Source organism: Crinia signifera, chromosome 2 (assembly GCF_055691185.1).
Source record: "Crinia signifera chromosome 2, ASM5569118v1, whole genome shotgun sequence".
NCBI lineage: Eukaryota > Metazoa > Chordata > Amphibia > Anura > Myobatrachidae > Crinia > Crinia signifera.
In genome coordinates this window covers 403,085,965-403,098,697 of record NC_139218.1, presented here as the reverse complement: position 1 = coordinate 403,098,697, position 12,733 = coordinate 403,085,965, and the positions used below count along the sequence as shown (strand labels likewise).

The 12,733-nt window shown below is 46.2% G+C and overlaps 1 protein-coding gene across 1 annotated transcript in view; it reads right to left on the bottom strand.

Moving 5' to 3' along the window:
- Positions 1 to 325: 325 nt before the first annotated feature.
- Positions 326 to 12,733, bottom strand: part of LOC146058344 (dynein heavy chain domain-containing protein 1-like) — a 143,094-nt gene continuing 130,686 nt past the window's right edge. The window contains exon 40 of the mRNA XM_083170622.1: positions 326 to 707. Within this exon, the coding sequence (XP_083026748.1) occupies positions 372 to 707 (336 nt within the window). The 3' untranslated portion in view covers positions 326 to 371. The remainder of the gene's footprint in view (positions 708 to 12,733) is intronic.

The window sequence follows — 12,733 nt, the reverse complement described above, 5'->3', positions numbered from 1 at the left end:
GCACCATCCGGGGACATGTATCTGTTCTGTAGTGATCCATCCGCTGCACCATCCGGGGACGTGTATCTGTTCTGTATAGATCCATCCGCTGCACCATCCGGGGACGTGTATCTGTTCTGTAGTGATCCCTCCGCTGCACCATCCGGGGACGTGTATCTGTTCTGTAGTGATCCCTCCGCTGCACCATCCGGGGACGTGTATGTGTTCTGTAGTGATCCCTCCGCTGCACCATCCGGGGACGTGTATCCGTTCTGTAGAGATCTTACCTGAAACACGGCTCCTTCTGTCCTCACTATACAGGGATAAATGGTTTCATACAACAAAGTGGAGGAAATGTTTTATTTTGGACACTGTGGGTGTAATGTGTGATGTCAGAGTAGACTGATGGCGTGCACTCTGCGCTGACTCCATACAGAGGGGGGAATAGTGGTGGGTAGTGGTAGAAACAGCGTCGGTGGCATCTGATGCTGAGCGTGGCCCTCAGGGGCTTCACAGGAATACACGGGGCAGAGATAATGAGAGGTGACCGGGTTCCGGGACTCTAAGTCAGCTGTCACAGCAGAGACAGTCACTGGTGGAAGGGTACAAAGCTGGGGAGACAGCGTCTCTTGCAGAAGTGACTGTCTTGTGTCCCAGAGAGCGTGCTTCAGGTGGATTCCAGTCACTGATATTCCCATGTGGCCATCAGGAGGTCTTCTGCCGGAGACCTGCCAATCACAGGAGCAGAGAATCAGAAGGGGAGGGGCGGGTCACACCACAATATAACACAATACACGGAGAGGGGCGGGTCACACCACAATATAACACAATACACGGAGAGGGGCGGGTCACACCACAATATAACACAATACACGGAGAGGGGCGAGTCACACCACAATATAACACAAAACACGGAGAGGGGCGGGTCACACCACAATATAACACAATACACGGAGAGGGGCGGGTTACACAACAATATAACACAATACACGGAGAGGGGCGAGTCACACCACAATATAACACAATACACGGAGAGGGGCGGGTCACACCACAATATAACACAATACACGGAGAGGGGCGGGTTACACAACAATATAACACAATACACGGAGAGGGGCAGGTTACACCAAAATATAACACAATACACGGAGAGGGGCGGGTCACACCACAATATAACACAATACACGGAGAGGGGCGGGTCACACCACAATATAACACAATACACGGAGAGGGGCGGGTCACACCACAATATAACCTATAATAACACAATACACAGAGAGGGGCAGGTCACACCACAATATAACACAATACACAGAGAGGGGCGGGTTACACCACAATATAACACAATACACGGAGAGGGGCGGGTTACACCACAATATAACACAATACACGGAGAGGGGCGGGTCACACCACAATATAACACAATACACGGAGAGGGGCGGGTTACACCACAATATAACACAATACACGGAGAGGGGCGGGTCACACCACAATATAACACAATACACGGAGAGGGGCGGGTCACACCACAATATAACACAATACACAGAGAGGGGCGGGTCACACAACAATATAACACAATACACGGAGAGGGGGGGGTCACACAACAATATAACACAATACACGGAGAGGGGCGGGTCACACCACAATATAACACAATACACGGAGAGGGGCGGGTCACACCACAATATAACACAATACACGGAGAGGGGGGGGTCACACAACAATATAACACAATACACGGAGAGGGGCGGGTCACACCACAATATAACACAATACACGGAGAGGGGCGGGTCACACCACAATATAACACAATACACGGAGAGGGGCGGGTCACACCACAATATAACACAATACACGGAGAGGGGCGGGTCACACCACAATATAACACAATACACGGAGAGGGGCGGGTCACACCACAATATAACCTATAATAACACAATACACAGAGAGGGGCAGGTCACACCACAATATAACACAATACACGGAGAGGGGCGGGTTACACAACAATATAACACAATACACAGAGAGGGGCGGGTCACACAACAATATAACACAATACACGGAGAGGGGCGGGTCACACAACAATATAACACAATACACGGAGAGGGGCGGGTTACACAACAATATAACCTATAATAACACAATACATGGGGAGGGTCGGGTTACACAACAATATAACATATAATAACACAATACATGGGGAGGGGCGGGTTGCACAACAATGTAACATAATAACACAATACATGGGGAGGGGCGGGTTACACAACAATGTAACATAATAACACAATACATGGGGAGGGGCGGGTTGCACAACAATATAACATATAATAACACAATACACGGGGAGGGGCGTGTTGCACAACAATGTAACATATAATAACACAATACATGGGGAGGGGCGTGTTACACAACAATGTAACATAATAACACAATACATGGGGAGGGGCGGGTTACACAACAACGTAACATAATAACACAATACACAGGAAGGGGCGGGTTACACAACAATATAACACAATACACTGGGAGGGGCGGGTTACACAACAATGTAACATATAATAACACAATACACGGGGAGGGGCGGGTTACACAACAATATAACACAATCTCCTCTCTCGGCCTCTCCCAGTGGTCTGACGCCCCTACTCATGAGGAAGGCCACTGCCTTGACCTTGTTTTCACCAGGCTGATGTTACTAACACTCCCTTCCCTCTATCTGATCACAATCTCATCACCCTCCCGCTCTCCTCCATTACCCCAAGCTCACTGACACAGAAATCATGCAAGTCTACTCTAACCCGCAGAAATACTAATGCTATTAGTTTTCCACAACCTTCCACCTCCCTGCAACAACAGCTCTCACTAATTTCTGCATTTGCCTCTCCTGATTCTGCTGTTTTCCACCTGTAGCAAACACTAGAAACAGCCCTCGACAAAATGGATTCAGCCTCCCATTACACCCCACTTAGGCTTAGGTGCCAGTTACTCCAAATTAACAAGAAAACAGTCAGGTAAAGTAGAACATCAGTGGCGTCAATCTCAGAGTCTGGGTGACTCCCTCACATATAATACTACCTACCACTCATACAGCAATGTTTGTACTCTGCCAAACAAACATACTACCAATCTCTCATCTCTTCTCATGCCACCAACCCTAAGTGACTTTTTAATACATTTAAATCACTTCTATACCCTCCCTCACCCCATCCACCAGCTACCATCAGTGCACGAGAACTTGCCTCCTACTTTAAGGACAAGATTGATAACATCTGGTATGAGATGGTATGCTCTTCTGCAACCAGTGACCTACTCCATTCCTTTCCTGAGACCTCTGCCACTTTTTTCTCATTTGAGCTCACAAATAAAGAAGTATCAACTTTTCTCATCCCCCTACTCCACTACCTCACCTCTTCTACTATACCTCTCCCCTTCTACTACCTCTATCCTTCTACTACCTCACCTCTTCTACTATACCTCTCCCCTTCTACTACCTCTCCCCTTCTACTACCTCTCCCCTTCTACTACTTCTCCTCTTCTACTACCTCACCTCTTCTACTACCTCTTCCCTTCTACTACCTCACCTCTTCTACTACCTCTTCCCTTCTACTACCTCTCCCCTACTACTACCTCTCCCCTTCTACTACCTCTCCCCTTCTACTACCTCTCCCCTTCTACTACCTCACCTCTTCTACTATACCTCTCCCCTTCTACTACCTCTCCCCTTCTACTACCTCTCCCCTTCTACTACCTCACACCTCTTCTACTACCTCTCCCCTTCTACTACCTCTCCCCTTCTACTACCTCACACCTCTTCTACTATACCTCTCCCCTTCTACTACCTCTCCCCTTCTACTACCTCTATCCTTCTACTACCTCTCCCCTTCTACTACCTCACCTCTTCTACTATACCTCTCCCCTTCTACTACCTCTCCCCTTCTACTACCTCTCCCCTTCTACTACCTCTCCCCTTCTACTACTTCTCCTCTTCTACTACCTCTTCCCTTCTACTACCTCACCTCTTCTACTACCTCTTCCCTTCTACTACCTCTCCCCTACTACTACCTCTCCCCTTCTACTACCTCTCCCCTTCTACTACCTCTCCCCTTCTACTACCTCACCTCTTCTACTATACCTCACCTCTTCTACTATACCTCTCCCCTTCTACTACCTCTCCCCTTCTACTACCTCTCCCCTTCTACTACCTCTCCCCTTCTACTACCTCACACCTCTTCTACTACCTCTTCCCTTCTACTACCTCTCCCCTTCTACTACCTCTCCCCTTCTACTACCTCACACCTCTTCTACTATACCTCTCCCCTTCTACTACCTCTATCCTTCTACTACCTCTCCCCTTCTACTACCTCACCTCTTCTACTATACCTCTCCCCTTCTACTACCTCTCCCCTTCTACTACCTCTATCCTTCTACTACCTCTCCCCTTCTACTACCTCACCTCTTCTACTATACCTCTCCCCTTCTACTACCTCTTCCCTTCTACTACCTCACCTCTTCTACTATACCTCTCCCCTTCTACTACCTCTCCCCTTCTACTACCTCTCCCCTTCTACTACCTAACCTCTTCTACTACCTCTTCTACTCCCCTTCTACTACCTAACCCCTTCTACTACCTCTCCCCTTCTACTACCTCTCCCCTTCTACTACCTCACCTCTTCTACTACCTCTCCCCTTCTACTACCTCTCACCTTCTACTACCTCTCCCCTTCTACTACCTCTTCCCTTCTACTACCTCTTCTACTACCTCACCTCTTCTACTACCTCACCCCTTTTACTACCTCTCCTCTTCTACTACCTCCCCCCTTCTACTACCTCCCCCCTTCTACTACCTCTCCCCTTCTACTACCTCTTCCCTTCTACTACCTCTTCTACTACCTCACCTCTTCTACTACCTCACCCCTTTTACTACCTCTCCTCTTCTACTACCTCCCCCCTTCTACTACCTCCCCCCTTCTACTACCTCCCCCCTTCTACTACCTCCCCCCTTCTACTACCTCCCCCCTTCTACTACCATACCTCTTCTACTACCTCACCTCTTCTACTACCTCTCCTCTTCTACTACCTCTCCCCTTCTACTACCTCTCCCCTTCTACTACCTCTCCCCTTCTACTACCTCACCTCTTCTACTATACCTCTCCCCTTCTACTACCACTTCCCTTCTACTACCTCACCTCTTCTACTACCTCTCCTCTTCTACTACCTCTTCCCTTCTACTACCTCTCCCCTTCTACTACCTCTCCCCTTCTACTACCTCTGCTCCTGATCCTGTACCCTCAAAAGTCAGTAAAATGTATATATTATTGCAATAGTCTCCTAACTGGTCTTCCCAAGAACAGACTCTCACCACTGCAATCCATTGTAAATGCTGCTGCTAGGCTGATCTTCCTTGCAAGACGCTCATCGTCTGCTGATCCACTCTGCCAGTCCCTCCATTGGTTGCCTGTATATTACCGTATTCAATATAAAACACTTCTACTCGCATATAAAGCTATGCAAAAATGGATAAAAACTATTATATCATGCGCTTTAAGCAGCCTGAGGTAGCACTACTAATACATGAAGAACCACTTCAAAAACATACAACCACCAGTTTTTAGAGGATTCCCTGGGCGCTTGTGGTCATTTATTTTCCTTAATCCAAATGTTTTTTTCAGGATATTAATACCCAAACGGAAAAAAAACATACAATAGTGTAACACTGATTTCAGATTAAGATTCATAGAGGATAAAACTCATGTTACACTATTGTATGTTTTTTTTTTTTTTCTTTTGGGTATTAATATCCTGAAAAAAACATTTGGATTAAGGAAAATAAATATACACCACAAGCGCCCAGGGAATCCTCTAAAAACTGGTGTGGTATCACATATAAAGCTATTAACCAAACCACACCAACCTATATCTCCTCACATCTCAAAACATCTCCCATCTCGACCGCTCCGCTCTGCACAAGATCTGCGTCTCTCTTCTGCACGGATCACCAGCTCCCATTCACTATTACAGGACTATCATCGGGCTGCTCCCATCCTATGGAATGCCCTTCCATGCACAATAAGACTCTCCACTAGCCTCCAAACTTTCCAGTGTTTCCTGAAAACTCACCTCTTCAGGCAAGCCTATCATATTTATATACCACACGCATAACCCTCTGAGGCACTTATGTATTATATAGCTTCCCTTCTGGACTTGTAACTTGGTGGGACTGCTCTGCTATTACTGGTGCCTGTCCTTGTGTTTCCCTCCTATGTCCCTATAGATTGTAAGCTTGCAGCAGGGCCCTCCTACCTCCAAGTCTGTCTGTTACCCAGTTTGTTTTATCACTGTCTACTATTGTAAAGCGCAACGGAATCTGCTGCGCTATATAAGACGCTGTAACGGAATCTGCTGCGCTATACGAGACGCTGTAACGGAATCTGCTGCGCTATATAAGACGCTGTAACAGAATCTGCTGCGCTATATAAGACACTGTAACGGAATCTGCTGCGCTATATAAGACACTGTAACGGAATCTGCTGCGCTATATAAGACGCTGTAACGGAATCTGCTGCACTATATAAGACGCTGTAACGGAATCTGCTGCGCTATACGAGACGCTGTAACGGAATCTGCTGCGCTATATAAGACACTGTAACTAAATCTGCTGCACTATATAAGACTCTGTAACGGAATCTGCTGCGCTATATAGGACACTAGCGGAATCTGCTGCGCTATATAAGACGCTGTAACGGAATCTGCTGCGCTATACGAGACGCTGTAACGGAATCTGCTGCGCTATATAAGACACTGTAACTAAATCCGCTGCACTATATAAGACTCTGTAACGGAATCTGCTGCGCTATATAGGACACTAGCAGAATCTGCTGCACTATATAAGACACTGTAACGGAATCTGCTGCGCTATATAAGACGCTGTAACGGAATCTGCTGCGCTATATAAGAAACTGTAACAGAATCTGTTGCACTATATAAGACACTGTAACGGAATGTGCTGCGCTATATAAGACACTGTAAAAGAATCTGCTGCTCTATATAAGACACTATAAGTTTAAGGAGAAAAAAAGATAACAAGCACTGGTATAATATAAACAAATAACGTGATTGATGCTGCTAAAAATGTCAGGTCTCAATAAGAGCGGAGGATTATGGGATATGTAGTCCTAAAACATAGCGCTACTCGCGAGATCCCTAGGCGGTAGAAAATTATACGCCACCTCTTAACAGCGTGAAGGGGCACGACTCCGAAACAGCAGGCTATTGGATCAGAAGTGACGGGGAGGATAACATGCATATAACAACCAATCGAGTACCCGCTAATACGATAGGAACAATTTGAGCTATTGCAGGTGATCACGATTACCGGCAAACAGACCAGGTATTTAAAGCCCACACTTTAGCATATCTTTACACTGGTGAACAAGCCTGTCTATCACACGGCGAAACGCGCGTCCAGCAGGGTGGAGGGACGGCCCTTGAGAGGACCCCGGTGCTACCGATGCATACATGATACCATACAGGAAGGATAAGTAACGATTTGGTTGGGACATTGTGTCCACAAGAATGTATTGTAGCCTATCTTGCATACTTGATATAGGGCTCAGGCCAAACCAAGATCGCTTATACCTGATTAACAATATATTAGTATGAGTACCCTGTGTTCACATGTTTGAATGTGCAGACCACACATGAAGGATAAGTAATAATTAAGGTTGTGACATTGTGTCCAAACGATTGTGCTGTACCCCACCCAGTAAATTGGATAAAGGGATCCAGGCTGAACCTATGTTACTTACACCCCCTAACAATGTATTAGTGTGATTATCATACATTTGCATATCTGAGCGGATATTGTAAGGAATAGTAGGAATTTTACTAGAGACATATGTTGTCCATAATTGATTGTGTAGGAGTAGACAGAACTGTCATATTGTGTATTTTTTCCAGCCAGTGTCAAACAATATATCTTCAGTATTTGTGCCGTATTAGTGATTGTTTAGCACAACTGCCAGTATTTTGCGGAGTGTAATATAGGCATAAACTGTGATATATACACGTATGTGTGTGTATATATACACTTATCCTTACTATCCGGTGCCAAAATAGCGAGACCCTGAGGGGCATAATAAACCGTTATTATAGGTTTTTGATTATAGGCACGGCTAAGGAAGCACACAAGAGAGTGTGTGTATATATATCCACTATTTGATTAATTACACTGAACTGTGAAATACTACACTCCCAAATCCTATAATCTCTACTCTACCACTCCTACTAAGGGACTCTCATTGCGGCTAGCCAGAGAGTGACCCCCTGCGCTGTTAATTCAACAGGGGTGATCCGGGAGCTAAGCCCCAAAAGCAGATCCCAGTTTACTTTCTTCTGTTGCCCCCACTGAGTGGCCCCTTAACCTGCACACGGTTTAGCCCGTTCACTGCCTCACAGGCACACGGGCAAACAGAGAGCAGGTGGGACCATAGGGGTGCACACTAATCTTCCTACTATCTAAGCTCAGATAAAAAGGCGCACAATTTCAAATGCAATTGCACACAAGGGTGACCATCCAAACCGGGATCCTCCAAAAGTGGCTGACACCACCATACTAGAATATTATCGCCACTCACTATATATCACTTGTAATTAATATATTTTTTTCACATATGCTTTGTCTAAAGGGGTAATACCCCATTTAGCAGAAAAGATTATTGCACAATCACTAAGCAAGTAAAAAAACAAAAAAACTCAGCCGGACAGATCAACTGCCCAGGGTGTTTTATGGAGCACCATATATGGACAACTTGACTATAACCAGCTGAAACATCTACCACTTTTTAAGTGGGTATTGATTGGTTAAATTTAGACCTGATAGAACCAGATATACCTGGTCTGTTTTGATAGTTAGAAGCCGCTGTATATTAATTTAATTAAGCTCTTTTTTGAAACCCACTTACACTAATTCCTTTTCACTCTAAAAGAAACCCCCCTTTTTTTCCTCTCTCATCGTTAGAAAAATATTTCTCCTTATATCCCATGTACTCCAGGAATTCAGCTGTACAGTTTTTTTTTGGGCTATCCCCTACATAATGAATAAATAACTATAAAACAATTAAATAGAAGTTAGTGCCCCCAAAAAAAGAGTTATCTTTTTTTCTCCTTAAACTTATGGTTATCCATAACTCTGGGGAGCACCACCAACAACCACATGTTTAGTATTTGGACCTCAATAGGAAAATAGTTGGTAATATTATGGTAGTGATTCGATAGTCAGTGCAAGCCCAAAACCCCTTTTCCCCAGCACTATATAAGACACTGTAAAGGAATCTGCTGCGCTATATAAAAAACTGTAACAGAATCTGTTGCGCTATATAAGACACTGTAACGGAATCTGCTGCGCTATATAAGACACTGTAACGGAATCTGCTGCGCTATATAAGACACTGTAACGGAATCTGCTGCGCTATATAAGACACTGTAACGGAATCTGCTGCGCTATATAAGACGCTGTAACGGAATCTGCTGCGCTATATAAGACGCTGTAACGGAATCTGCTGCGCTATATAAGACGCTGTAACGGAATCTGCTGCGCTATATAAGACGCTGTAACGGAATCTGCTGCTCTATATAAGACACTGTAACCGGAATCTGCTGCGCTATATAAGAAACTGTAACAGAATCTGCTGCGCTATATAAGACACTGTAACGGAATCTGCTGCGTTATATAAGACGCTGTAACGGAATCTGCTGAGCTATATAAGACACTGTAACGGAATCTGCTGCGCTACGGAATCTGCTGCGCTATATAAGACACTGTAACGGAATCTGCTGCGCTATATAAGAAACTGTAACGGAATCTGCTGCGCTATATAAGACACTGTAAAGGAATCTGCTGCGCTATATAAGACGCTGTAACGGAATCTGCTGCGCTATATAAGACACTGTAACGGAATCTGCTGCGCTATATAAGAAACTGTAACGGAATCTGCTGCGCTATATAAGACACTGTAACGGAATCTGCTGCGTTATATCAGACGCCGTAACGGAATCTGCTGAGCTATATAAGACACTGTAACGGAATCTGCTGCGCTATATAAGACACTGTAACGGAATCTGATGCGCTATATAAGAAACTGTAACGGAATCTGCTGCGCTATATAAGACACTGTAACGGAATCTGCTGCGCTATATAAGAAACTGTAACGGAATCTGCTGCGCTATATAAGACACTGTAACGGAATCTGCTGCGCTATATAAGACACTGTAACGGAATCTGCTGCGCTATATAAGACACTGTAACGGAATCTGCTGCGCTATATAAGACACTGTAACGGAATCTGCTGCGCTATATAAGAAACTGTAACGGAATCTGCTGCGCTATATAAGACACTGTATAGGAATCTGCTGCGCTATATAAGATGCTGTCATGGAATCTGCTGCGCTATATAAGACGCTGTAACGGAATCTGCTGCGCTATATAAGACGTATAAAAATATAACACATAATGGCACAATACATGGGGAGGGAAAGGTCACAACAAAATATAACACAATACTTGTTTAGATTTTAATGTGGTGAAGGTGCGAGTGCAGGGAGACATGGCCAGATTCTATATACTATTAATATCCCTGCTCCCTATAGCAGCTGCCAGAAGGAACATGACAGTCACAACCTTTACCGCTACTCTCTTAGACTATTCTGTTCTATGACTGGCACCTGCGCGTGTAACTGACGCTAATCTGTACAATGTCCAGCACCTGCACGTGTAACTGACGCTAATCTGTGCAATGTCCAGCACCTGCGCGTGTAATTGACGCTAATCTGTGGAATGTCCAGCACCTGCGCGTGTAACTGACGCTAATCTGTGCAATGTCCAGCACCTGCGCGTGTAACTGACGCTAATCTGTGCAATGTCCAGCACCTGCGCGTGTAACTGACGCTAATCTGTGCAATGTCCAGCACCTGCGCGTGTAATTGACGCTAATCTGTGCAATGTCCAGCACCTGCGCGTGTAATTGACGCTAATCTGTGCAATGTCCAGCACCTGCGCGTGTAACTGACGCTAATCTGTACAATGTCCAGCACCTGCGCGTGTAACTGACGCTAATCTGTGCAATGTCCAGCACCTGCGTGTGTAACTGACGCTAATCTGTGCAATGTCCAGCACCTGCGCGTGTAACTGACGCTAATCTGTGCAATGTCCAGCACCTGCGCGTGTAACTGACGCTAATCTGTGCAATGTCCAGCACCTGCGCGTGTAACTGACGCTATTCTGTGCAATGTTCAGCACCTGCGCGTGTAACTGACGCTAATCTGTGCAATGTCCAGCACCTGCGCGTGTAACTGACGCTAATCTGTGCAATGTCCAGCACCTGCGCGTGTAACTGACGCTATTCTGTGCAATGTCCAGCACCTGCGCGTGTAACTGACGCTAATCTGTGCAATGTCCAGCACCTGCGCGTGTAACTGACGCTAATCTGTGCAATGTTCAGCACCTGCGCGTGTAACTGACGCTAATCTGTGCAATGTCCAGCACCTGCGCGTGTAACTGACGCTAATCTGTGCAATGTCCAGCACCTGCGCGTGTAACTGACGCTAATCTGTGCAATGTCCAGCACCTGCGCGTGTAACTGACGCTAATCTGTGCAATGTCCAGCACCTGCGCGTGTAACTGATGCTAATCTGTGCAATGTCCAGCACCTGCGCGTGTAACTGACGCTAATCTGTGCAATGTCCAGCACCTGCGCGTGTAATTGACGCTAAACTGTGCAATGTCCAGCACCTGCGTGTGTAACTGACGCTAATCTGTGCAATGTTCAGCACCTGCGCGTGTAACTGACGCTATTCTGTGCAATGTTCAGCACCTGCGCGTGTAACTGACGCTAATCTGTGCAATGTCCAGCACCTGCGCGTGTAACTGACGCTAATCTGTGCAATGTCCAGCACCTGCGCGTGTAACTGACGCTAATCTGTGCAATGTCCAGCACCTGCGCGTGTAACTGACGCTAATCTGTGCAATGTCCAGCACCTGCGCGTGTAACTGACGCTAATCTGTGCAATGTCCAGCACCTGCGCGTGTAACTGACACTAATCTGTGCAATGTCCAGCACCTGCGCGTGTAACTGACGCTAATCTGTGCAATGTCCAGCACCTGCGCGTGTAACTGACGCTATTCTGTGCAATGTCCAGCACCTGCGCGTGTAACTGACGCTATTCTGTGCAATGTTCAGCACCTGCGCGTGTAACTGACGCTATTCTGTGCAATGTTCAGCACCTGCGCGTGTAACTCACGCTAATCTGTGCAATGTCCAGCACCTGCGCGTGTAACTGACGCTAATCTGTGCAATGTCCAGCACCTGCGCGTGTAATTGACGCTAATCTGTGCAATGTCCAGCACCTGCGCGTGTAACTGACGCTAATCTGTGCAATGTCCAGCACCTGCGCGTGTAACTGACGCTAATCTGTGCAATGTCCAGCACCTGCGCGTGTAACTGACGCTAATCTGTGCAATGTCCAGCACCTGCGCGTGTAATTTACGCTAATCTGTGCAATGTCCAGCACCTGCGCGTGTAACTGACGCTAATCTGTGCAATGTCCAGCACCTGCGCGTGTAACTGACGCTAATCTGTGCAATGTCCAGCACCTGCGCGTGTAACTGGCGCTAATCTGTGCAATGTCCAGCACCTGCGCGTGTAACTGGCGCTAATCTGTGCTATGTCCAGCACCTGCGCGTGTAACTGATGCTATT